General features: G+C 34.9%; 1 protein-coding gene and 1 pseudogene across 3 annotated transcripts in view; one reads left to right on the top strand and one right to left on the bottom strand.

Annotated features, from left to right (window-relative positions):
* Positions 1–12,545, top strand: part of LOC132631915 (tripeptidyl-peptidase 2) — a 28,665-nt gene extending 16,120 nt beyond the window's left edge. For all 3 annotated transcript variants that reach the window (XM_060347650.1, XM_060347652.1, XM_060347651.1), the window contains exons 19-34: positions 2–172; positions 1,800–1,928; positions 2,035–2,135; positions 2,218–2,335; positions 3,243–3,322; positions 7,240–7,312; positions 7,402–7,487; positions 7,572–7,623; positions 7,745–7,855; positions 7,970–8,035; positions 8,480–8,572; positions 9,253–9,348; positions 10,550–10,648; positions 10,857–10,949; positions 11,800–11,979; positions 12,221–12,545. In XM_060347650.1, coding sequence (XP_060203633.1) covers positions 2–172; positions 1,800–1,928; positions 2,035–2,135; positions 2,218–2,335; positions 3,243–3,322; positions 7,240–7,312; positions 7,402–7,487; positions 7,572–7,623; positions 7,745–7,855; positions 7,970–8,035; positions 8,480–8,572; positions 9,253–9,348; positions 10,550–10,648; positions 10,857–10,949; positions 11,800–11,979; positions 12,221–12,379 — 1,707 coding nt within the window. In that variant the 3' untranslated portion in view covers positions 12,380–12,545. The remainder of the gene's footprint in view (position 1; positions 173–1,799; positions 1,929–2,034; positions 2,136–2,217; positions 2,336–3,242; positions 3,323–7,239; positions 7,313–7,401; positions 7,488–7,571; positions 7,624–7,744; positions 7,856–7,969; positions 8,036–8,479; positions 8,573–9,252; positions 9,349–10,549; positions 10,649–10,856; positions 10,950–11,799; positions 11,980–12,220) is intronic.
* Positions 12,546–14,357: 1,812 nt separating this feature from the next.
* Positions 14,358–17,616, bottom strand: LOC132631916 (phosphoglycerate kinase, cytosolic-like; annotated as a pseudogene).
* Positions 17,617–27,488: the final 9,872 nt, after the last annotated feature.

The following is a 27,488-nucleotide window of genomic DNA, read 5'->3' as shown; positions in this document are numbered from 1 at the left end:
GCTCTCCCCATTGCAAAGGCCCATTAAATGGGAAAGTGTGGCCACATTTTCATCCCCTTCATCCAAAAGCTTCTCGTTTCGAGTGGAGGGTGGTCAGACAATGGAACTAGCAGTAGCCCAATTTTGGTCCAGCGGCATAGGCAGTCACGAAACCACAGTGGTTGATTTTGAGGTTAGTTATTTTAGAGTACAACTTAACTGAAATTGACTCGTATGTTTATGTTACTGTTATGAATGATTAAATTTCAATGACCAAAGGATCTTAATAGGAGACGTGTTCTTGTTCTCTTCTTCTTTTTGCCTTGTGCATTTTTGTTCTTTTTTTTTCCCTGAACCGAACGCTTCCAATGTTAAGATGAGAGGGTTTGGAACAATTAAAGTGTTTGCACCCACCTTTTGGTTTTGGAAAGACTTTCTTAATGTGGAGTCCTGCCATTTGAATGGTGTAAGGTGAGGTTGTTGACTTCCTCTTGTTAAGAGGATCGAGTTCTGTTAATAAAGGAATTTTTTTACATAGTTGGAGTACCATAATTCTTTTATTCTAAATTTAAGCAAAGAAAAATAAAACAAAAAACATGCCAGTGTAGTCCCACAAGTGGGGTCGGGGGAGGGTAGCAGTACACAGACCTTACCCCTAAATTTAAGCAAAGAGTTTCACATATTTGTGCAGAATAACTGTTCATTGAATTGTGTTCCCTAGTCATGCATCTTATATGTAGCAAAGCGGAATACGGAGTAGTTAATTTAGCAAATCAAATGTTCTTGTATTATCCAGAAGGCTGAATACTTGTTGCTTTCTCCATTAAGAAGGAATGCATAGGTGCAATGCAAACTAAGCACTTTCTTTCATCATTAAAAGCATAGTTCTTTAGTAAAAAAATGGGTTCGAATGTGCGGAGCGGATATAGAAGATTCATACAGCAAACTAAGTTGCTCGGACTCGGGGGCGGGTATCCGATACGGATGCAGATCTGAGGGTTGGATTCGGCAAAATCTATATTTCAAGTTTCGGGGGTTCGGATCGAGGTATGGATATGTGTGCCAGGATTCGGCAAAAAAAATTCAAAATTATAGAAATAGAGCTATAAAGATATTCTAAATTTTGAGAGATATTGTATGGAAAAATTACTTGTATATTGTAGAATTCAGTTTTTCATTCTCCAATATGGGCGTTAAAAAACATAACTTAATTGTCAAAAAGATCAACATGCTAATAATTAATATTATCCTTCTTTTCTATGAGAAAGAAAACATTTATAAATAACATATATGGACCAAAAGGAAAAGCTAAAAAGGATTGAAGATATGCCATTTCCCATGTCTTGATGATTCTGTTTTATCTTTTATATTGAGAAATCAAAATCTCAATTTTCCCCCCAAATTTGTCCATGGACTCTGGTCAAAGTATCCGATGTGGATTGACCGAATCCCACATGAATCTCGCACCCGAGCCGTGTCGACACGGGTGCAGCAGCAAATATGAAGAGTCCGCGCAACTTAGATAGCAAATACCCCCTTAAGGTGTAGTTGATTGATATTCTTTCCTTCTGTCATATAAAGATGTGTATTCCTTTTTACTGAATGCTCTTCATGGATGCTTCCATATGGGTTTACTGCGTGTCTACATGGTAATTATTTTTTTACGAGTAAAATTCCCAACCCCTTCCTGGACAATCTAATCCTCTGGAGTTGCTGGAAAAGAACATGTGCTAGGAAAAAATTATGCTTTACTGCTTAAATATATGGGGATACAAATAAGACAATGATGCCTTTGCTTGGTCTTTGGTTGAAATTCTCAGATCGCATTCCGTGGTATAAACATCAGCAAAGAGGAAATAGTTCTTGATGGAAGCGAAGCACCCGTGAGGATTGATGCTGAAGCTCTTATGTCAACTGAAAAACTTGTCCCTTCTGCAGTGCTCAACGAGGTCAAATTGTTTCTTTAACTTTTGGAATGAAAGCCACTCTGAGTGACTTCCTTTGGAGGGTGGAATGCTTACATGATCCCTTCTTCCCTTTGGAATATGCTTTCAGATAAGAGTTTCGTATCGTCCAATTGATTGCAAACTTCACGCGCTTTCAGCAGATCGGGACAAATTACCCTCAGGAAAACAGATTCTGGCTCTTACATTAACGTGGGTTTGATCTCTTGCAACGAGTTATACTTTGCTTGATTACGTTTTGGATAATAACCATTTACAGCTCTTCTGTCCACAGTTACAAATTTAAACTGGAGGATGATGCTGAATTGAAGCCTCAGATTCCCTTACTTAACAATCGGATCTATGATAACAAATTTGAGTCTCAGTTTTATATGATATCGGATGTGAATAAGGTATGGAGTCACTTTTCTTTGATATGAAAACATCCATCAATTAGGCTCTTGAGGCATCTTTTTTCTCCTCATCCCCCGCCCTCCCGCCCCAGAAAAAAAAAACCAAGAGTATCTCAAGGAAAACTTTTCATTACTTCCTTTTGAGTTTGAGAATTATGTCAGTTGTAGCAGGATTAACAAGAGGTCATGGCTCTTGGAGGGGAAGATATGAATGCTTAGTTAAGGAGTTTTTTTTTTTTTTTTTTTTGGGTTTTTGGGGGTGGGGGTATGTAGGGAGTAATCTTCTGTTAATATTTTGTGTGAATGGGGCAGCACATCAGAAGACCTTCTGTGCTGTGCATCGCATTGTTTTGCTTGTACGTGTACAAGCAACCGTACTTGAAATATTCAGAAGGAATTCATCAATATGCTTGAATGTGGCTGAGCTTGTATAAGTAAAAACTGGAAATAACTGTACCAATTGGTCCAGGTAGCCTGAGAAAGCTAAAAACATCATTGGTGGAGTGTGACAAGAAAGCTTGGTATTAAATGGAGCTACTACTAGAAAGAAATGGAGTACTTCATTCAGGGCGCATAGTTCACAGCCTTAATTCTCTTTCTTCATAAAGCAAAGTCTTTGAAAAGCATAAACTTATATATAGTTGCGTAATAGTTGACGAGCTCTTTTTGCAAGTATACATGATCTGAAAAAATATAAAACGACAATTGTAAGGCATCGTGCATTTTGTTTAACTCAAGAAGTGGATGCAAGCTTGTTAGTTTAACAATGCTAGATTATTTCATTTTTCATTGTAATCATGAATCTGACCATTTTTGCTTATCCTAAAAAAGTTTTTAAGTATTGTGATCATCATGTACTGGCAATCCTGACCATTTTCGCTTGCTATCCTCTCCTTTTATTCTGTAGCGTGTGCATGCTATGGGTGATGTTTATCCAGATTCCGTGAAACTTCCGAAGGGTGAATATACTGTACAGCTATATTTGAGGTATCTGATTGCTCCAACATTATTTATTTGATGTGCCGTAAGAGCGTGCTGATTATTTTCCTCATGCATCTTGACTTAAATATTAACTCATTGAGGAAGGTTCTTTCCCCATGTTGACCCAGGGACATGCGGTTGTCTGGGCTTGAGTTTTGAGACTGTAAAATTTCCATGTCTATACTAGTACGTAAAACGTAAGTTATTAAGTTAGGGATTGAATTTGGTTTCCACCTTGGATTTTGTTTTCAATATCCTTGGATATGTTAGAAAGTTCAGCATTAGTATTAGAATGCTAGAATTAGTGTGCTAGAAGAGGTTAGCTGTTTGTCGGCACATTGGGCATATATCATGTGTATTGTGTCTAACACTTGTAAATAGGCGTGACTTGTCTTCGTGATATCATAGTATCAGTATATTGCAGTCCTTATTTTCTGATATGGCCGTCGACCTGTAGGAAGAAGTTACTTGAGTCTGTACCAAGGTTGTAGAAACTGACAGCAAAGTAAGAAGAGAATAGAATATACTGATAATCTGATGATAATTTAAAGGCCAACTACATAAACGGACCCTTAAACTTGGGGCCAGTTTTCATTTTGACACCTCAAGCTTGCACCTATTAGACACCCCAACACCGTTCAAAGTGTGCCTATTAAACCACTCATTACTAACCAGTAAAATAAATAAAAAATGGGAACTTCACGCATGGTGACGTGGCTAGAATAACTAATGAAAAAAGTTATGTGTCATTGACTCTTAATTAATAAAAAGAAGAATCTTGAGGAAAAAAGAAAAGAAGAAATTCTTTTTAGGGCATGTCACTGAACTCTTACCACCATCCGCAACCTGTCGCTGTCCCCGACATATCGCCGTCCTCCCCACATGCATCTCCTATTTTCCAACTACCCAAACCACACCTATATTCATTTCCCAGAGGAAACAACCATTCACTTTGAAATGAAAACTTGAAACCAGCAACTGGAGATCCTCATCAAATAATAGGACCACATAACATAAGGCCAATCCTTCTGTCATCAGAGTGCACAATCATTTCTTTGGTTGTCCTTTCTGTAACTAGAAACCTTTTGTCATTGTTTCTTTGAAAATCAAAGCCGGAAAAGAAAAAGGAAAAGAGAAAAGAGAGGTAGAGAGACAAGAGATAAAGGAACCAATGAAGAGCAGCTTGATTCTTTTGACTAAGCTGCTGAAAGTTGCTATTATTGCAAGAGCACTCCATTTTCAGAAATCGTATATACTATTGCTGGGTAAATGAAGTTGCGGTGGTGGTGGCCAGATTTGAAGGAGGAGAAGGTGGTGGTGTGGCCAGATTTGAAAGATAAGAAAGAAGGTGTTGATGTTGGTGGAGGGATGGCAGCGGGGCGGGGCGGGTTGGGTTTGACATTATGTCGGGTGGGGCTAACTTTGCCATTCTTAAATTTGGATGTTAATATTTCTGCATATTAATTAATTATACATGCATATATAATTTTGTTTTAATCATATATTATAGTTAGTTTGTGATTTGGTTTGTTGGAACAAACTACTGCGACTTTGCCAGCTTAATAGTTGATGCTTTTGGCCATCAAGATTGAACTTCAATCCGTCCAATTAACAACATGAATATCAATATGATTTTTTATTCTTATAACCCAATATGATACTTTATTCCTTAAAAAAAGGAAATATAACACCAAATAAAATTATCTTATCCCCTGCATGCATTTTATTGCTGGAGTACTTTCTGTTCATCCAATTCAAGCTTAATTTTTAATACAGGTGTACGTTTCTTAACTTACTTTCTAGCAAAAAGATACATCAGTGGAAATATGATCCAGCAGTCACAATATTTGAACCATATTGAAGAATAAAAAAATAGCTGGCGTTAGGACGGAAGTTCACTGTATGTACACAAATTTGAAGACTCTCGCTGGAATTTCGAAGTATTCTGCTTGAGCAATATAAAAGAATGGAAAAAAGAAAAAACTTATGCGGGGCGGGTTGAAAAAGTTGTGGGTTAAGATCAAACCCGCACCGTCCCATCCTGCACTGCCGCACCCCCTCGCCGCCCCTAGTGGAGGCAGTCGGATTTGATGGAGAAAAAAGAAAAGTTTGCTGGAAATTCGCTTTTCTGTCAGAACTACACATTTTCCGGCGAGAAGCATGCGGAAATTTGGATTTTGAATCTTTCTACCTGCCCAAGGGATGTGAGAAACACTTTTTTCGAGGCACACTTATATTTTCTTTTTCTGATAGAGTACCAAGATAGTACAGAAGAATTCAAAAATTCATATAGAGACCAACCAGATAAATTGCTACTCTTTCCTACCTACGATCTAGGCTTACTAACATATTGCTATTACACCAGACATACAGATTATGCAAACACTTACTCTTAACTATAGATGTGTGATTTTGTGCCATTCAATACAAGCTTTGTTTAATAGGCACAGTATGAATGATTTTGGAATCTGTAATAGCCAATAGGTAAAAGTTGTAGTTGAAGCGTCAAAATGGAAACTGGAACCAAGTTTAAGGGGCCGTCTATGTATTTGGCCAAATATAAAAGACATTTCAGTATAGCTGTACGAATATATGTCCAGTGTGGGACAACATACTAGAGTCCAACTCTTCTAATTGTCCAACTTTTCCATTCTCTCCTAGATAAATGGTTTATAAAAAGATAAAATGGTTTATAATTGGGGTTTCCCCAATTGCTAATAAAATTATTTACCTTATTAAAAAAAAAAAAGTAAATCTAGGTTGTGTAACTTCTACCACAGCTGCAACCGTAACAAAGTTGTCAGCACTTTCTCAATTAAATACATGTGTTTCCTTGCGAACCGTTCTTCTTTGTCGACTTTTTAAGCACATATAGAGCATATTAAATGCTGATAAATCTATTGCTACGATCACGTTATCTAATGCAGTTCCATGGCCATGTTCTGGATTGTTTCCAAGAGTTGTGACTAGTATAAGATAGGTATATATAGTTCTTAGAACAATGGAAGTCTTGCAACTTCAGGCTTTAGTTATTGTTTGCAAGTTCCTTCCATCAAAGTCTGTTCGATTTTGGAGTTCCAGGCCAGCTTGTGTACGCCTCGAATATTTCATTGGGTATGCCTCACACCAGCACACATACAGGGTAACTCGGCCAACGTAGTTTGTGGCAAATAGGAAGAAATCACCTAGTAATTTTTTGTCTCTGGCAGGGTTTGAACCTGGTTTCCAAGGTTTGTACCCACTTCATTGACCTTTAGGCTGCGCCTTCAGTGTCTAAGTCTTCTAAAATGTAAATCCATCGCAAGCAAATTATCAAGGAAATTATCTATGATGTTTCTTTAATTGGATCGTCTAGCCGTCAACACAGCTTTTTGCTTGTGACTCTTCCAACACCAAATTCAGATGCAATATCGAGTAAAGAGACAAAAGTTAAAGTTCCTAAATATACTTCCCAGATAACCATCAATTTTTTTTTAACTGTAAATCCATCGCGAACAAATTTACCAAGGAAATTATCTACAATGTTTCTTTAGTTAGATTGTCTAGCCTCAGCACACCTTTTTGCTTGTGACTCTTTCAACACCCAATTCAGATGTAATATTGAGTAAAGAAACAAAAGTTGGAAGTTCCTAAATATTCTTTCCAGATAACCACCGAAAGTTTTTTAAACTGTAAATCCATCGCAAACAAATTTACCAAGGAAAGTATCTACGATGTTTCTTAATTGGATTGTCTGGCCTCAACACACCGTTTTGCTTGTGACTCTTCCAACACCCAATTATTACATTGTAATGTGAAACCAATCCATGCTTTGTTTCTTTTTTGCCATCTTATGAGATGCACACACATTGAGTGTGCCCAGTAGGATAGCTTGAATATAACAAAAAAAATTTCCTCACCAGCTCGTAATATCTATGTTTCAGGCATGACAATGTACAGTATCTAGAGAAGATGAAGCAATTGGTGTTATTCATTGAAAGAAAATTGGAGGAAAAGGTATACTTCTTTGCTCTTACACTGCTAACTTAGGTCTATCCTGCTTACTCTTCAAAGTTTTTGTTTGTGATGCATAAGTTTTTGTATAGGACATCGTTCGGTTGAACTTCTATTCTCAACCTGATGGTCCACTAACGGGTGATGGTTCCTTCAAGTCTTCAGATCTAGTTCCAGGGTATGTTTAGTCCAATTTGTGACGTTTATCTTTTTCCTACTGTTATATCACCATGTATATTGTTTTACATCTTGATATTTGTAGAGTGAAAGAAGCATTTTATGTGGGTCCTCCAGCGAAGGACAAGCTCCCGAAGGTTTGTCCAACCAAAATTCTGTTCTGTCGCTTAACTCAGGACTTGTCATCCTGCCATGTCCTTTCTCTGAGCTGTCATCTATGTGTCCTATCATTTTATGATTTACATCATCTACTTGCAGAATTGCCGTGAAGGATCTGTGTTGTTTGGCCCAATTTCATATCAAGAGGGAAAAAGTCCGCAGAAGAGTCCTGCATCTTATCAGATATCTTTTTTTGTGCCACCAATTAAGGTTTTCCCTTGTATCCTTCTGTCTAGATTTACCTTCTGCAATGCACAGATAACCTCTTTCATTTCCATCTGTGCTTGGTCTTTCTAGATTCAGTGAACGATATTTTCATTACAGCTTGATGAAGACAAAGGAAAAAGTTCGACTGACACCAAGACCGTCTCAGAAAGACTAGAAGAAGAGGTATTCATATTTATTTATCAAATTCTAATTTTTGGCAAGTTGATTGTTTAAGTGTTCATATGTTAGGTCACTGTGCTCAACACTTCTCATTCATCAATATTTATGATTTCCTGGTTCTTGTTTCATCTATTGCTTTTCTTTTTACCTGGAGTTGGAGAAATATTAGGATGCATGCAATATCTGGTCAGATGCTGTTTTAATTAGAGTTATTATATAACATTTCTTCTCCTCTCCAACAAGATAAGTAGTACACTACCATACTGAAAGGGGAAATATAGATTGTTTTGGTATTGACTTATGGAGTTGGGGAGTATCAGCTGCTTCTGCTTTACAATTGTTTGTTTACTAGGTAGTTGCCTTAGAAAGAATATATTTTTGATTTTGATCATTTACTTTCTCTAGTATTTTAACATGCCTTATAGTAGCTCTCCTTTGGTTAATCAGGTCCGTGATGCTAAAATAAAGGTTCTTGCTAGCTTGAATCAAGGCACCGATGAGGAACGCGGAGAATGGAAAAAGTTATCTCAGTCACTTAAGGTAATTGTTAAATTGTTTTAAGGAGGCGACAACAACTGCTTTGAAGGCCTAACTTGTGAGCTAATAAACCTGATGCGGTATCAATTGACAATGGAAGTACTAACTCAGAAAGTCAGATTAGGTTAAGCAAATCCCACTTGTACCTGCTGAAAAGTTGCAACATTTACACTTGCAATGTTCTGAAGTCTGCAAAGTTAAAAGCTCTTATTTTGATTTGGAGAAAAACGGAATAAATAGATGCTTTCAAATTGAGATGACTCTACTTACAGACTTAACTTAGAAGTCTCGTGGCCCTACCCTACTGGTGCAAGTGAAGAGTGTGCAGAAAGGGTTAATGAGGTTGTGCAGATTTCTGTCAGCTTCATGTTGTTTTTGGCCTTTACCTCTTGGGTCAGGCTTCTGATTTAGGCTGTTTGTTTTGTGTTTCAACTTTGTACTGCCTCTTCTTTTTAACAGGAATCTCTTAGTTTCATTTCTCCAATAATAGAAAGAGTATTTTGCTGTTCAAATGAGGCTGAATGATTTTTTTTTTTCGTGTTCTTTCCAGACTTCTGTTGAATTTCCCTTGTATCATTCCTTCTGCTCTGATTTCTTGCTCTGTCTATTTATATCCTCATCATGTATGACAATGTTTCCATGTTTTCCTTTTTTATTTTTTGTTGATATCAATTACCGTGCAGTCAGAGTACCCCGAATACACTCCTTTGCTTGCTAAAATATTGGAAGGCGTGCTTTCCCGAAGCAATATTGAGGACAAAGCCCATCATTTCACAGAGGTAAGCATATTTTTGAAGTATACACCTCAATTTGCTCTTTCTGGGGCCATGTGAGTTGTTAACCAGGGTAAATCTGTTTAAAATATAGATATTTGTATTTGACTTTTGAGAGCGTAGCCTTGCTCTTTTCGTTTTTCCATGTATGTTATGCGTAATAAATCATTGTTTTTGTATTTGTTTGCGAAAAAGTTATTTTTCCAAGGAAAGCATTTCCACTAGGGCTTATGAGCAGAGGTGGTTCCCCTTCACAGTATTTCAACTCTCAACTTTTTCTTTTTGAAGATCATAACTTTTTAACTTCTTGTTATTGCTCCAACCAACAATTAAACATTACCTGAAATCATTTTCCAGAAAATATATATCTGGAAATGACATTTTTACCGCAGAATTTTGGAAAATATTTTCCTATCACACCTGTTAGGAAACTATGGTCCTAAATTTGTTTTTTGCAATTTGAATGATCAATCTCTTACAAACTGCTTGTACACCATTGAAGAATTCTATTGAGACACTCTTTGTTTCAAAGAATTTAACTTGGAACTATGTGTAGACAGACATCTTTAAGGAATATAACTTGTTAGCTGCATTATATGGCTATGATCTGAATGTGCTTAAAAAGACCTTGTAACCTCCCACCTCCCCCCCCCCCCCAAAAAAAAAAAAGGAGGTGATGGAGCTTAGTCTGAAGGTGTTTTTTGTTTTGACAATTTGGCTGTGAACACCTGTTCTGATCTCGCTATACAATTGCCCTACTAGTTGAGTTGGAAACAGTCTGCGTAACTGCTGATACTTGTACAAGGTGTTAAAGTCTGTGCTACCACTTAGGTTGTATGTGATTCCATGATTCCATCTTCTCCTTCTATCTGAGCCGATAGGAATGGGTAAGCAGATAAGAAACTTCGAATGTACACTAATGTGTTCACAAGGATGCAAGTGATATGATTGGAGAAGGTGCTCGAAAGCTTAAAAAAAATTCTAAGAAAAAGAGTATTTTATTTAAAATTTCTTTGGGAGGATGTGCTTTTCATTTTGGGAGGAGAGTGGTCAATTCTTTTAGATGACAGATTAAGAAGTAGGTTAAACAAATTGGTGGAAGACATATTTGCTCAGACGGGCGACAAATAATTGAATTGATTTTAGTCTTTCCTTATAATGTAAGTGATCATGGATTTCATGATTCCAAGGCATGTGTTTTCTCCAGATTAGCAGAGCAGCAGATGAGGTTGTTGCTAGCATCGACAGAGATGAATTGGCAAGCTATTGTGCCCTCAGAAGTGATCCAGAAGACGAGGCTACAGAAGTGAGTGTTCAGCTTTTGGTGTTTTTACCTCTATTACTTTCAATTGGAGAAAAACTAGTTGTCATAGCAGTTAATGTTGTCGGTACTTTTTCTCTTTTTCCCTTCTGCTAACTGTAAAAGCTGGACTGCTGGATTTGTCCTTGAATCTCAGCAGAACGGTTTTTATCCCAAGAGACTAGTCATAACAACAGTCTACTCCATTTGACAGAAAATGAAGAAGAAAATGGAGACAACCCGTGACCAGTTAACTGAAGCACTCTACCAGAAGGGATTGGCTTTGGCAGAGCTAGAAGCATCGAAGGTAATGACTCTTTAATGGAGCCATGAACCTTCTATCCTTGCTCTTGAATGCGGACTGCTGAGATGATTGCTAAGGCAAATAGTAATAAAGATTGGCCTTCGAATGAAAAGTTCTATCTTTAAAATGCTTAATCTTTGTGAGTTCTGGAACTTTAAATAAAAACAGGCTATTAGAAACACTTATCCAACAAAAGAAAAATAAACAGAACAGAACAAGCTGGACGGCAGTAGTTTGTTCATTTTGTATGGCTCGTGAGACTTCATACTGGCATTTCATATCTAGCATATGTGCTGGAGAGGATTGACGTGGATCTGTTTGATTTTTAACATCCATTTGTCTTTGTGCGTGGGATAATTACACAGTTAGTGAGCTTCTAACAGAGGTGCATATATCTGGTTTAAAATATTGTATCCTTTCTTTGCCCTGAGTTCAAACTTGGATGTTGGAAACTCCCTAACCCCGGGACCTAAACAATTAAGAAAATAAGTAAGTCGATTCTACCTAAACAGAATAAATGAAGGAATGAGCATTGGTAGGATGAAAGCTATAGCTTCAGAGAAAAAACAAAACAACCCTGTAGCTCACAAACTGAATTTCTTATTTCTATATTTCCTGGGTCAGAGTATGATTAGATTGTTCCTGCACATGTTATTATATTTAAGTTAGTCTGACAGGGATGATCACCTGATGCAGTTAGATTATGAGTTGGTGTTCATCTTCTGATGTACATTCTGCATTCAGTTATCATTGATTATGCACAAGAATTGCTGCGCGAAGTGTCCAGGATTCTTCTTCTTTATTTTTTTAATTTTTAATTTTTGTTTTTTAATGGGGTGATAATGGTTGTCAGAGTGGGAGCACTGTGGATAAGGCTGATAGCCACGCTGCATCAGTGTCTGATGTCCAGTCGGATATGTTTGAAGAGAACTTCAAAGAGCTACAGAAATGGGTGGATCTGAAGTCTTCTAAATATGGTATCCTTTCGGTTCTCCGTGAGAGGCATCATGGAAGACTTGGAACCGCACTTAAGGTACTGCTATTTTTGACCGTTTTGTATATGAAGCAAATTTTAATTGGTGCATCAGTACACTCTGTATTTCATTATTTTCTCGGGTCAGATGGTTGAGCTTCTCTCTCGTTCTTGCTCGCTTTAGCAGTATTTCATACGCATTTTTGTTAACACTTGATTGCTCAACACTGGTTCGCTCATGTAATTGCAAAATCTTATTTTTGAAAAAAAGTTGAGATTATTTGCTGGCTTGTTGCAACAGATTCTAAATGACATGATACAAGATGATGGTAACCCACCCAAGAAGAAGCTTTATGAACTAAAGCTTTCTTTGCTCGATCAGATAGGATGGAGCCACTTGCTGGTATATGAGAAACAGTGGATGCAAGTACGATTTCCATCGTCTTTACCTCTTTTTTAGTTTTTGTTCAGTGAACACGCCATATTTAGTAGATTAAGAGAGAGAGAGAATGTGACTGGAGTTCTGCATGAAGAAAAAAAAAAGGATCATTTATGGCACTGTCCAATATTTGAATAAAAGAGCACTGTCCAATATTTGAATAAAAGAACTTTCTTTCCAATCTTCATATAGTTTGTTTTCTTTTGGTCCTACTAAGAAGTATGATCACATGTCTAAACTATGTAATTTAAAATCTAATTTGTGTATTGAGGTGGTCTGGCACCGTGAGAAATAACTTTGTTGCATATCTGCATTTCGTACACTACCGTGGGATCCTATACTTTCGAATAGTGAGGCAAGGAACATGGACGAATGTTGTGGCTGGAATTGGCTGACAGAAATGTCTTGAGATAATGTGAAGATTTGAACTGAACCTGGTTTATCTTGACTTGAGTTGCAATTTGCAAGTGTCAATGCTTGAAAACGTTTATGGTTACCATGGACATTCAATCACAACAATCAGAATACGGCTGTATAATCGGATTTGCATGTATTTCTTTGGGGTTAATGTTTTACTTTTCCCCCACTAGACCGTTTACCCTTATTTTCCTTCCGTAATGCTCAATATAAGCCTAACCACTCGACTTTAGTAGTAGAAAGGAAAATGCTCGACCTATGGAATCCATCATTAATGATGGCAGCGATGTTATGCTTCGCCTTTTCTCAAGTTCGTTTATGATTTTCTTCGTTTCTGATGACGGTAGTGTATGGCATGCTTTTGCATACCTTGATTATTTTATCGCGTACGACCACCTCTCACCAATATAACCATCGGGTAATTCTGCCTGCTAAGGTTTATGCAAATGGAAAGAATTCATCTACTTTTTGGCGTGTTGGAATTTGAAGCCTCAGGTTCCCACTAGGTCGCACCGTATATTCATCGTTTATGATTCAATTCTCTCATGAAAATCAGTTTAGCGCAACTTAATATTCATTTGTTGTGCCTAGAGGATAGTAGGATCACAGTATCTCTCTTCATGATAGGGATTTAAACTGGTATGTATTTCACTTTTGATGATTTGATCAGTACACAAGTTCGACATTTTTGAACTTGAGAGATGGTAACGCATTGCTCCTCAGTCTGCTGTGTAAAGGAAAAAACCCAAGAGGAAAAGCAGAGGATAAAAATCAATTTCAGACAGATTTGGCTGCCTCTCAGAGCGTAATTAGGTACTTTCTCCGTCTCAATTTATGTGATAAATTGACTAGACACGGAATTAAAAAAGAAAGGAAGAATAAAAAATAAATAATAATAAATATTTGTGTGGTAAATTATTTATAAAAATAATAAAAAAATATTTTTTGGATAAATGCAAAAGCACATATGACAAAACTGGGAGGACGAGTAATACAATAGGCTATAGAGTTGAGGTGTGGCCGGTGACTGATCAATTGTTAACTAGCTGAACCGGCCAAATGTGGTCGTCATAGTATTCATAGGTCAAACCCACATTTAGCTGCAGGGTGTTGACACCTGTAAAGTCAAATAGGACAGTACAAAGTATTGTTTAGATTCCGCCACGTGATATAGTCCGAATCCCAAATCTCTGGAATTGCCCTTCGAGAGCCACGCTTTTGTGCGTTTGGATTGTTGTGTTTACTGATACATTTTCTCTTTTGAACATTAAACATGTTGACCCTGACCAAAAATTTGGTCCCCGCCGGAGTCCCTCATTTTCTTATTAATTTCTCACAAACAAATGAATCAGAAGTTCAAGTTTTATGCGTAGCAAATTGAAGTCGGAAATTTATTAAGGATATATAAGATTTAATTATGTATATAAAGTAATACTTCCTCCGTCCCAAAATTAGTGTCATTTTAGCCAAAAACACGTATATTAAGAAATTAATAATGCAATTTAAAGTTTACTAAATTATCTCTATATAATAAAATAAATTACTTGTTCCTTTTAATTAGAGCATGCACAAGTACTAAATTTTTTGACATTAGAAATCCAACAATACTAAGTTATTATGTGGCTTTTTCAATTATCATCTAGATTGTTACTTTAATTTGTCGGTTTTTGTCTTTGGATGAAGTTGAAAAAACTAGCCAATTTATGTTTTGATTTTACTGGTAAAGAAAAACTCCCCAAAACCAGGCAAAAGCAAGACAAAAAAAGGTATCTTGACTGCTGCGGGCGCACAGATAATCTTTTCTCAAATGAATGCACTTCATATTCAACTTGATGAAAGGGTAGAAACACCCAAAAAAAAAAAGAAGAAGCTATTTTCAAAATGAACAGCCAAAATTGATAATCGAAAGAGCACCTCAACCATTAGATACTCCTCAAGCATCATCATCAGTGTCAAGGCAATCCATCCCAGGAAGCTCTTCCCCCTTCAGAAGCTCTAAACTGGCACCCCTTCCTGTTGAAACGTGGCTCATCTTGTCCGCAAGGCCAAACTTCTTCACAGCCGCAACAGAATCACCACCAGCTACGATTGTTATTACTCCCTTTTCAGTAAGTTCTGCCAGCTTTTTTGCAATAGCCTGGATTATATACGGCAAAAGATTACAGATGCAGTCAAAACCAGTTAACAAAAGAGAACAATCTATGACCGTTTTAAAACTAGACCAAAAAACAATTCTATCGGAACATAGGCAAGATCTTTCTATCTTTGTTCCAGCAGCAAATTTGTCAAACTCGTACACTCCCATAGGTCCATTCCAAAAGATAGTTTTCGCGGCATCAAGAGTTTCGCTAAAAGACTTGATAGCATCAGGTCCAACATCTAACCCATCCAGTCATCATTGGGAATTTTAGTTGCTTGAACAACCTGAAAAGCTAAAGAAAATAGGACTAATTGAACCAGTCAGGACAACAGATACATGTAGAAAAAGCTACCATTGCCAAACGCCATTTACCTTGGTCATGGCCGTAGCACCATGCTTATCTGCCATCATTACATCACGAGGAAACAATAGACGTACATTTTTTGCACTTGCATAGGCCATAATTGATTTCGCCTCGTTGAGCTCGTGTCTTTCCACAAGTGAGGACGCAACACACTGCCCTTTAGCCTTTAAGAGAGTAAAGATAATGCCTCCACCAAGCAATAAGGTGAACCTTTTTATCCACAAGTGACTTTATCAAAAGACTCTTAGTTGATAGTGTTGAACCACCAACAATGGCAACGAATGGCGTCGGTGGGTTTTTTAGCGCTCCAATAAGATAGTCAAGTTCCTAATACCATCGAGATAGCAAAAAGAATGCAAGAAAATTAAACTACCTACAAGGCAGTAGGACAGTTTCCGGCCAAATATGTAAACCGTTTTAACCACCAAATTGACTAATTCAATTGTGTGCTAGATAATTGAGATACATTTTCAGAGCATGCTTTGTGACAACCTACCAAATTTTTTCTTACATTTCACAGTCCAAAATTCATAATCTGTACCCATTTTTTGTTGGTGCTGAAATTAAAAAAAATGTACCTTTCGCATGAGTAATCCAGCAACAGCTGGTTTCAAGAGATTAGCAACCCCTTCTGTGGAGGCGTATAGTCGGTGCGAAGTCCCAAAGGCCTCATTGACATACACATCTGCAACAGACGCCAACTTACTTGCAAAGTCCTCATCATTGAAAATCTCTTCTTTATATAATCTCAAATTTTCCAGCAGCAGAACTCCTCCCTCTAGTAATGCATTAACTAAATTCTTAACTTCTTCACCAATGCAATCATTTGCCATCGTGACCTATGGGTAAACACTAGCCTCTTTAGACAGCCGTAGAAGAAACAAAGGCCAAAAAGGATAGATGAACAGGAAACAGACCTGGAATCCCAATAGCGGTGACAGCCTTGGCACAAGTGACTTCAAGCTGTAATTTTTAATGTCACCAACTGGTAAACCCTGGAACCGGGAATTCAGATGATCAGAGAACAGACACATGCATGGACAATACATAGAACTTTCACTAATGTGGTTAAAATAATTGAAAAAAAAAAAAAACGAAAATGCACAAAGAGTCTACATACAACTTTCAACTACTGAATGAGACAACGGAAACAAAGCTGTTTTCTAAAAACTATCAGAAATCTCCACTTGCTAGGGGAAAAGCTTTTAATAGCTTAAGCAGGTATATTGATAGTTAGGCTGGCATTGCTTAGAGAAAGAAAAGGTGAATCAGGTATGCGATATTTAACTTACAAGACGAGCGATGAGAATGACACGAGCACGGTGTTCAATCAAATACTTAATGGTATGAATAGCTGCTCGGATTCTGGTATCATCTGTTATTTTGCCGTCGCGATCCATTGGGACGTTCATATCAACTCTTACCAATACCCTCTTCCCTCTCAGATCTTCTTCTTTAAGAGATTCTACACTCTTCTTCATCCTCGTTCCTGTTCGCCAACTGCATATAGAGACCAGATGGCTAGTGTTAGCTGATCAGTAAAATCAAACAACTTTACCTAGGGATTCAGGTAGACTGATATGGAGAAAGAAGATGGCGGCTTGGGAAATATTTACACCATATCCTAGATTTTAAAGAAATTCTTATTTATACTCCAGCAAATATCACCATTTGCGTGTAATTAAGTAGTTGAAAGAAACAAAACTATCTTTTTTCCTGAACATGAGATTTTTTCATATATTAGAAGCAAGTTTGTAGAACTGCTTTGATATGGTTACTTGAGCCTGAGGGTCTTTTGGAAACAACCTTTCTACCTTCACGAGGTAGGGGTAAGCACGGGCAGAGCAAGGTAGGGTTGATGGGTTATTCTAAACCCCTTCGGCAGAAAATTACACTGTATATTAGGTTAAAATTATTTTTTAGTAGATATTGACTCCCTTGACTTCTTTGTGTATTTACTTCTTCATATTTTTGAACCCCTTTAATGAAAATTCTTGCTCCTGTCTTTGGGGGTAAGGTCTGCACTACCCTCCCCAAACCTCACCTTGTGGGTGGGTATGTTGTTGTTTATTAGAAGCAAGTTTGCTAGACAATAATTGAAAATAGGAGAGCCCATATATGGCTCAAAAATCAAGTGATAAATAAAGATAACATATTGATATTGAGAAAAGAAGAGAGAATTTGTTGGCTTCCTTCATACCTCATGGCTCAATAAATCTCTCCTTTTCCTGCAAACTTAACTGCCATTCACAAAAACATAGTAAAAGATATCAGCTATTCTTTTATATGTTTTGTCAGCGAACAAATTGCTTAAATCCAATTTTATAATAATAATAATAATAATAATAATAATAATAAAGCCCTAGAAGGGAGAGCTTAACCTGTAAGAGAAAAGACAAGTGAGGGATGACTCAGTGGTTAAGCACCTCCACCCACGACCAGTAGGTCCTGGGTTCGAGTCACACTGGAGGGGAAGTGTGGAAACACTATAAATACTCCTAAAATGGAAGGAAAAAAAAAAAAAAAAAAAAAAACCTGTAAGAGAAAACCGTCTATTAAGGTTTGTAATTAAGATATGGATTTGAATTTCTGTTTCTTAAATATAGGGCTGCTAGTGGACTGGGCTCCAACACCAACTCACGTATTTCAGCTAAGCCCATAAATGGAAGGACGCTAAAAGCCCAAATAACCTTGCTACACTAGGAACTTGGAAAATCACCGATAATTGGAATCGGTGTGTTTACGGGGATAGAAATTACACTAATAGTAATTACAACAAAAAATTTATTGGGCAAAAAGCATATATATATGTACATAGTAAGAGAGTATATTTACAAAATATGACGATACTTTTCAGTTTACAAAATATATCAATAGATTTGTTACAAATCTACACGGATCAGGTAAATTAAAAATAAGCAAATACATATTAAATAAGGTAAGGAAACTGCTTTCATTATTTTATCCATTTTTCTCTCTCCATTCAATATTAAGAGATATTGACCCTGATTTTCTCCAGCTTTTGCTTCCTTATTTCATTCACTTTTCTCTCAAAGAGATATTGCTCCCTAATTTTTTTCAACTTTTACTCAAAAATTCCATTCTAATTGGTAATTTTTACGTACAAAATTCATACACCGGAAAACATATATGTATAATTTTTTTATGCCATATGTATAACTGTATAAATTCGTTATAATTTTTATATATGAAATATGTATAAAAATTGTATGTGTATTTTGATTATGATATAAGACATATAAATGGTATAAAATCTAATCAAAGTATGTATAAATTTTGAGAAAATATGTATGATAAATTTGTAATTGATACAAACCAGATTCCATACAAAGTTCATACACCAGAAAATAAATATGTATAAATTTTTGTATGCAATATGTATAACTGTATAAATTCGTTATAATTTTTATGTATGAAATATGTATAAAAGTTGTATGTATATTTTGGTTATGATAAAGTACATATAAATTGTATAAAATCTTATCAAAGTATGTATAGATTATGAGAAAGTATATATATGTATAATAAGTTTTCTGATTGATACAAATCAGATTTCATACACATATCAATTTTCAACATTTTTAAGACTAATTCATATCGAATTTATTCACATTTCATACACACTGTGGCACATATATCTAAAAAATGATATATAGCAGATTCCATACACATTTCATACATATATTAGTTTTCAATATTTTTGAAAACTACAGTTTATATAAATTATAAAAGTTTCAAACACACAACGATCACACATATCTCAAAACGATACAAACCAATATTTATATACAATTAATACGCATGTCAGTAATCAAAAATACTTTGTAATATTGGTTTGAAAATTTATAATAGGAGATAAGATGAATTTTATGTTTGAAAATGGTGTCTATCGTAGGGGGAGAGAGAGAGAGAAAAATCTTTTTAAAAAGAAAAGAAGTTGATTGGTAACTATCCTAAAATTAAGCCTACATTTAAAATTAAATTCTCTTCCTTAAACAAAGCCCAAAATCGTGGGTATCCCATTAAGCCCAAATCTGGTATACTTTGTAATTTTATTGGTATGTTTTGTAATCCTTAAGTAGTATTATAAGGTCATTTTCCGAAATTTATTTGTCATAACATCATTATAGAGTAACGAAGGGTATGAACTTAAAAATAGAGAGTAATTTGAAGAAATGACCTTAAATCTTAGTGTACTGACTCCTAATCGAATTGTTTGAGATTTAGAAGTGGAAGAAATCGTTTCCTCTGCTTATTAAGAAGCATAATATAAACGACATACTAAATAGAAGCGCATAGACTCAAAGGAAGGGAGAGGGGCGTCCCACCACTTGACTGTTACCAACGTATTGTTTGATTGCATAAATGTAATTACACAGTAGATCTTTATATTTTAAAATTAAAATTTAATTATCATACATTAAAAGTTAATGTTTGACAAGTATGTGAAGTCATTTAAGATTTATATGTTTTCTTGATAGTATAATATTTAACTATTATATTGTAAACACACTTATATATAGTTTTCATATTAATAATATTTTAATTTAATCAATTAATAAAAATTAAAAACCTCATTTTGTATGAACAACATGGATTGCAAGTTTGAAAAAAGAAAATGATATTTACAAATATAATGCAATAACATTATTTAAATATTTGATAAAATATAATTTATCTTTTCTAACGAAAAAATGAGCGTCTTGCAATGTGAAAAAAAAGAAGTCAATACAAACTAAAGTAAATAAATTCTAATTGAAAAATAACATAAGTTCAAATCCCTACATATTATGTATGTATATATGCGTGCGTGTGTGTATATATGTGCGTATATATATCTATGTATATGAATGTGTATGTGTGTATGTATCCACCTCAAAGAGATTATATATTTATTTTTTAATGTTATAGACAATAACAAAGAAAAGAGTCGGATTTTTTTCCATTTTAAAAAGATTAGAAGGAATCAGAAATTTGTTTGTTTGCTTGCCCTAAAGAATTGGATTCACACTCTTTATTCACATTTTTTTCCTTTTAAAAATGATTTATAAATAAAAATAGAAGATAGTGATTTTTTTAGATTACAAATAGGTATTCATGTGTAATATTCTATCATAAATATAGTATATTAAATTATCAAATTAAATGTTTGTTCAAAATTTCTACAATTATTATTGATAATCATAAATATTCTATTTTTATATCTCTAAACATCCATCTGAAGGATTAAACAAACTCAAAGATCATTCATACAGCATTTCAAACTACCACCAAAACCAACTCTCCTAATCCACATGATCACTGATCTTGTTCCAACGCTTACACAAGTACTACTAAATAAAACTTTTAATATTTAGAAGTATTGTATTGTATCATATATAAGAAGTATTTAAAATTTAGAGATACTATATTTTCTAACACTTACACAAGTACTAAATAAACTTAATATTTCACCAACTACAGTACTGGATCTTCTACAAACTGAAGTCCTTATACTATTGCTCTTAACAAATGAATTCGTTCGTTATTATTTAAGTGATTTCTATTGAGTTTTCAGCTAAAGCAGCACATTAACACATCGATCTTAAATGACCTTGATAAAAATAATTATTTTTATAAGAACTCCAAAAAGGAAAAAAAGGATAATCAACAATTATGGCAACAAAAATATTATAGTAATGATATACTTATTTTTAAAATTAACTAGTTTGATATTTCGATTCTTTCCCATTTTGCCTCTTCTGTGTTTTATTTTCTTTGTGCTAGGAAAGTTAGAGATGCTAGCTAGGATATATTATTGAACATCAAGGATTGTGGTAAGATGGATAGGTTTTTTTGGGACCTATGTTGTCTAGACTATTCAAAAATAGTCCTGCTCGTATTGATCTTCTAAAAATGCACTACTTTAGAGGATCCAACACGCACCCATCAGCAGTTTTAAAGAGTCCGAACGACGTAGCTTTGAACAACTTGTATCATAAAGTTCAAAATTTGTACAATAAAATAAACTTTTTTAAAAAAAACAAAGTCGATTGGGAGGTAAAACTAAATTGTTAACCAAAATGAACTTAAAAATAATTAATAAACTATTGGTCTTATCTCAATTCCTTCAAAATAAGGCCTCGCTTTCAAAATTCACGTTGCGGATCGTGCATTCTCATATCTATGCAATCATCTTTATTTTCAGTTAAAAAAATAATTCAATTCTAACTCAAACCATCCATCATCTCTAAATTTAGGAAGTCGTTTATCAACCTGCATGATACTAGGATCACCGTAAGATCGCCCAGGCCCTTCGGAATCCGCACTAGAGGGCGGAGACCAAGGTATCGCCCAGTTAGCTCATAATCTTCAGGTCACCATTTGGTGCAAAATAGCAAACCGTTCCGGATTCAACACCAAAAATTTCAAATGAAACCTCTAAGGGTTGATGATCGAACCTGTATCCATCTTTAAACTTGTAAGCTGTGTAGAATGTCAGTAGCCATAGAATCCCGGCCCTTATCGTGCCCCAAATTTTAAGCCGCCAAACAACGTTGAGCTGAGCCACCTCTCGAAACCTAAATTTGGGGGGGGGGGGTGGGTGGGTGGTGGGACGACAATGGTCATATATTCGATTAATGCGCGCATATGTACTACATTTATCTCAAGAAAAGGATAGTCTCTTCGCTGAAAAATGGCAAACCTGGACTATGGTAGTGATCAGCCCATGCAATATTAAGACGCCTCACATCTAAGAAGCATTTCTTTCCACTCCATTTTTCTAGTGAGAAATTCTGTTGTACAAATGAATATATAGTAAGTAGATCGATGAAACTATAAGAAAAATACTACGAATTTCAATTCTTCGAAAAAATATATTTTAAGAACATTTATCTTCAAAGCCCCCCACCCAAAGATGAAATCGGTAAATACTTATTAAAGACGAATCCAGAATCTAAAGTTTATGGGTTTCTACAATGATCTTTTTTCCTTTTTTCTTTTCAAGATTTCCATCTTTACGATGGAGAAGTTGGACATGACTCTAACCTGTATATTTACCAAAAATCATAATTACACGGAGGAGGACATAAACTTTAGCCTAGATAACTTTGGAGATGTTAGCTATGACCAACATATTACATAATGATCTCATTTAATATAAAATAATGATTGAATTCACATTCAGATTTCTATAGATATTTCATAAACATTTTAATAAATATACAAGGTTTGAACAAAAGTTATTAGACTTCCGTGAACCCTCATAACACTCTCCATCTACCTCTATACTTAACCGCATCGGTTGTTTACACCTGACTAAACAACTAGCCTTAAAAATCACAAATGCATATCAGTTAAATGTAGTTAAATTTAAAAAGTGCATATATATGTCTTATATTCATTAGCTAGGTGTAAGTGAGTCTCGTCTAAAAAAGTACAACAACAACTAGGGATAGGCGTTCGATTTCTTCAATTAAGTTTTTTCAAATTTCAGTCCAATTCTAAGATTTTTGGTTTTTCAAAAGTGTGCACTCGGTTCGATTTTTTTCAAGTTCAATTTTTTCGGTTTGAAGTTGTGTAAACTAAACCTTCACTTTACACATTTCACTTGAAGGATTCAACCATCTCATAACATTTCACTTGAAGGCAATGATAATGATCGTAATGGGACACAACTAGAAGCCACACACACTGGCAAGAATCCGATTCATGAGCGTGCAGCCAACAACTCAGCAAGCAACACACATGTATTAAAATTGGGAAAAGGGTCAAATATACCCCTCTACTTTGTTTTATTAGTTAAATATATCTCCATTAGTGAAAGTTAATAAAAATACTCCTGCCGTCTTCAAACTTCACACTTATGCTCCTATTTGGATGGAAATCCTCAAATTCTCTCAAATTATCCAATTTCAAAAAAATTACTCACTTGTTTTTTTTACCCGCCCCGCCTTTCATCATCATCAAGCTCTAGCTTCATCTTCTTCCACGGAGAAAAAAAAAAAAAAAAGCAAGAATACATCCAAATGATAAAATCTCAAAACTCACCTCAAATTTCATCTTTAAATCCAACTCCAAATCTTAATGCAGTCAATACTTGAAGTCAGAGTAATTAACAAAGTATAAATCTTTGAATCATACAAACAACCTGTTCTTAAAAATTAACACAGACAGTGAATACCAAATTACATCAATTTTTTTTTTTTTTAAAAAAAGGAAGTTTGTCTATGTTTGATGAGATATCAGCAGCTTTTACAACTTCTTCCTTTTCCTCGTGAATTGGGACATTATATTACTGCTGCTATTGCCACTGTCCTTTTTTATTTATTTTTATTTTTTATAAAAAAAATTTAATTCTTGATGTAATTTGGTATTTTATCATTTGGGTGTGTTTTTGCTTTTTTCATTTTTTCTCCATAGAAGAAAGTGGGTAATTTTTTTGAAGACGGCATAAGTGTGAAGTTTGAAGACAACATGAGTATTTTTGTTAACTTTCACTAACGAAGGGTATATTTAACTAATAAAATAAATTAGAGAAGTACATTTGACCTTTTTTCCCATTAAAATTCATTACACCATACGCCTTACCGCAAGCACCACAAATGCTCTAAGCCATACAACTTACAGCCATAAACATTACAGTCACAGAGCTTGCTTCGGTGCTCCACGCTCAGTCCTCAGTCTCAGATGCTAGCGGCTAGGGTTAGGAAATAGAAATTAGGAAACTCAAATCTAATTGTCTAAAGACTGAGTGAGAATTGGGCCTGGGTTGCAGAAAATGTTTGGGCCAAGGAAGTAGCAGTGTTCAATATTTTAATTTTTTTTGCTTATATTATAAAATTTCGATTTGACCGAAGAACTGGGACCATAAAACTGAGAACCGTATCAAGCACCGAAGCTTTTAAAAAATAAAATTCGAAACCGAACCGAATAACTGAATTAGTTCGGTTCGGTCCAATTTTTGGTTTTTGGTTGTTATGCCCACCCCTAACGACAATACTGCTCATAATGTATCAACAAATATAGCAGAGCTAACTAATGATCATCACCTTTGTACAGAAATAATCACGTAAAAGAAAATTTTAGGAAAACGTTAACAACTGCTAGCTTATTTGTCAGAAAATAATAATGTATGTTATAGAGAATTAGTTGGACATTCGAGAGGGCATTTTTCAGCTTTATAGGAAGTTTTGTACAAGAAATAATGGTGCCTCCAATTACAGCTGAGATATAAAATATATTTCTTGGATTCAACTTAACAAAATGACTTCACATAATAAAGTCAATTATTTTCTAGAAGAGGATAGAAATGTTAATATTCAGATCTACGTCCAAGAAGAAATAATAATAATAAAAAGATAATGGTAAAAATGCATCTGAACTATTACTTTTTGGCAAGTTTCACACGTCAACTATCAGTTATTCCCATTTTCTACATGAACTATCACCATCTATGTATTAAAACACACTTAGTTTAGTAGATGATGATATTTCAGGTAGGAAAAGGGAACAATTGATAGTTGGCCTAGTCAATTTCGAGTTGTGTTTTAATACATATATAGTGATACTTCGGTGGTAAAAAAGAACAACGGATAGTTGGGGTATGAAACTCGCAAAAGAAATTAGAGTTCAGATATGTTTTTGACCATTAACTAAATAAAAAAATCGAAAAACAACACACAAGTTAGTTATGTTTTTTGGTTTTTTTCATTTTTTCCTTGCGACCTTCATCAATTAAGAGGGGATAATGGGAGAGATAAATATATAAATACTTGAGTGATCGGAAATAGGGGATCGGAGTCAGTGATATGAAAATGATGGACCGATAATCGGATGGCAGGAATTTCGCCCAAACGGAATCGGAATCAGCAATCGATCGGAAAGATAGAGAGACGGCAAATTTTTCGGAGGGATCGTTAAGGATATAAGATATTGGCGATACATCCCTCCGATAGCATCCATTTATCTTCTTCACCTTTCTCTTTCTCTATGGGTGTTTAGTTCGTTACACTTCCTGCCTTTTCTTTTTTTAAAACTCAATTGCTTAAGGGTTAAGTTTAGTTCAGATATTAATGAACTGAATCTCGGAGGGAATTTACTGAAATCCATATATAGATTAAGTACTCATTTACTATTTGGATTAGATTTGTAGCGCCAATCTAACACAACTCCTTCTTAAAAAAATACTTTTTATTGTTTTCAATTGATTTTTTTTCTTCAATATTCAATATTTATATTGACAACAGTGTATCGAACAAATAAAATTCGTTGTGAGAAATGAAGTGGATCTATTTAGTTTTGTTTTATGTTTTAAATTAATTAGAAAGTAGATGTTATAATGAATTCCCGATTTCTATTTTAGAATTATGTATTTAAGGGACTCTTCTTTTTTAAGATTTTTATGATATTTTCAACCTTAGAGTATCTTTTAATCTTAGTTTGTTTTAAATTGTCTTTTGTTCAAATTAAAACCGCTTAAGATGGCAAACTGTACCAAGCATACAATAAAAAGTGAAAAGTGAAAACTACATAGCATACAAGTATTATAACAAACGCATTCTTACGAGTAGATTGGTTGACTAACTAATTAGAGTACTGACCTTCTTATTACACCAATCACCTAATTAAAGAAAGTCACAAGAACCATAAAGAGAAAATAAAGTTCACAGAAGGTTGGAAAATAAATTCTCCCGATCAAGTTCAAGTTGGGAGGAGAAAAATTATATTAGATTTTTACTATAACGAACACATTTCACAAGTGAATACATGTTATAGGAAGAGAAATTACGTTTGATTAATTACTATAACAAACGCAGAGTACATGTTGGGGAGAGAAATTACGTGTGATTTATCACTATAATAAATGCGATCCACAATGAATTAGTTAACTAGCCAGAGTATCAATTTTCTTACTACCGTAATCACTTAACTAAAGAAATTCACAAGAGCAAAGTTCACAAAGCTCAGGAAGGTGATGATATTGTATTACAACAATATGTAGGAGCTTTATATGGAATAGCAAAGTAAACACTTCAAAGCCATATCTGATTGCATGGGAAACTGTATGCAAACCAAAAAATGAAGGGGGTCTGCGAGTTACTGATTGCCTATTATAGATTAAGTACTCATTTACTATTTGGATTAGATTTGTAGCGCCAATCTAACACAACCCCTTTTTTAAAAAAAAAATAAAAATACTTTTTATTGTTTTCGATTGATTTTTTTTTTCAATATTCAATATTTATATTGACCACAATGTTTCAAACAAATAAAATTCATTGTGATAAATGAAGTGGATCTATTTAGTTTTATCTTATGTTTTAAATTAATTAGAAAGTAGATGTTATAATGAATTCAATTCCCGATTTCTATTTTAGAATTATGTATTTAAGGGACTCTTCTTTTTAAGATTTTTATGATATTTTCAACCTTAGAGCATCTCTTAATCTTAGTTTGTTTTATATTGTCATTTGTTCAAATTAAAATCGCTTAAGATGGCAAAGTGTACCAAGCGATAATAAAAAGTGAAAAGTGAAAACTACATAGCATACAAGTATTATGTCATGACCCATTTTCACTAAGTCATGCGGACACCTACCTTTTCCACCTCGGTAGGCGAACTCTTATCCCAAAAATCATATAAACATAAATAAAGCAGAAGAAGTTAGAATAACGTAAGTCTTAGGATAATAATATAAGAAAATGCGGAAGTAAATGAAATACACCTCAGTATCTGGTTTGGTCATACAAGAGCATCTAACTAAATACTACAAGTCGGAATAATAGTAAATCATCAATAGTCTCAAAAATCATGTCTTAAGATAGAAATAAAGACATAATAAAAGAAGAGTCTTCCAGGCAGCGAACGTCTTCGTGCTCACCCTGCAAGACTCGAATAAGCAATCTTCAAATACCAGCCATGAGGAGTAGACGTCGATCCCACCTGGTACTCTGCATTCATAAAAGAATGCAGCAAGTGCAGGTCAGTACAAATAACAAGTACTGGTAGGTATCATAGGTCGACTAAGATTAGCTAACGTATATAAAGGCAACAAAGCAAGACAAACACATAAACCAACAAGTACCAGTCATCACCTATGTTATAGCATCTAAACCCAACTGTGCCAAGTCTCAGTATAATCGATCCGAACCAGTGTATCACAATCATATCATAACAAGTCATCACTTATGTTATAGCATCTAAG

This window comes from Lycium barbarum, chromosome 3, assembly GCF_019175385.1.
Source record: "Lycium barbarum isolate Lr01 chromosome 3, ASM1917538v2, whole genome shotgun sequence".
NCBI classification, from domain to species: domain Eukaryota; kingdom Viridiplantae; phylum Streptophyta; class Magnoliopsida; order Solanales; family Solanaceae; genus Lycium; species Lycium barbarum.
Note: the sequence above shows the minus strand (reverse complement) of the source record. Positions and strands in the feature narration are given on the sequence as shown.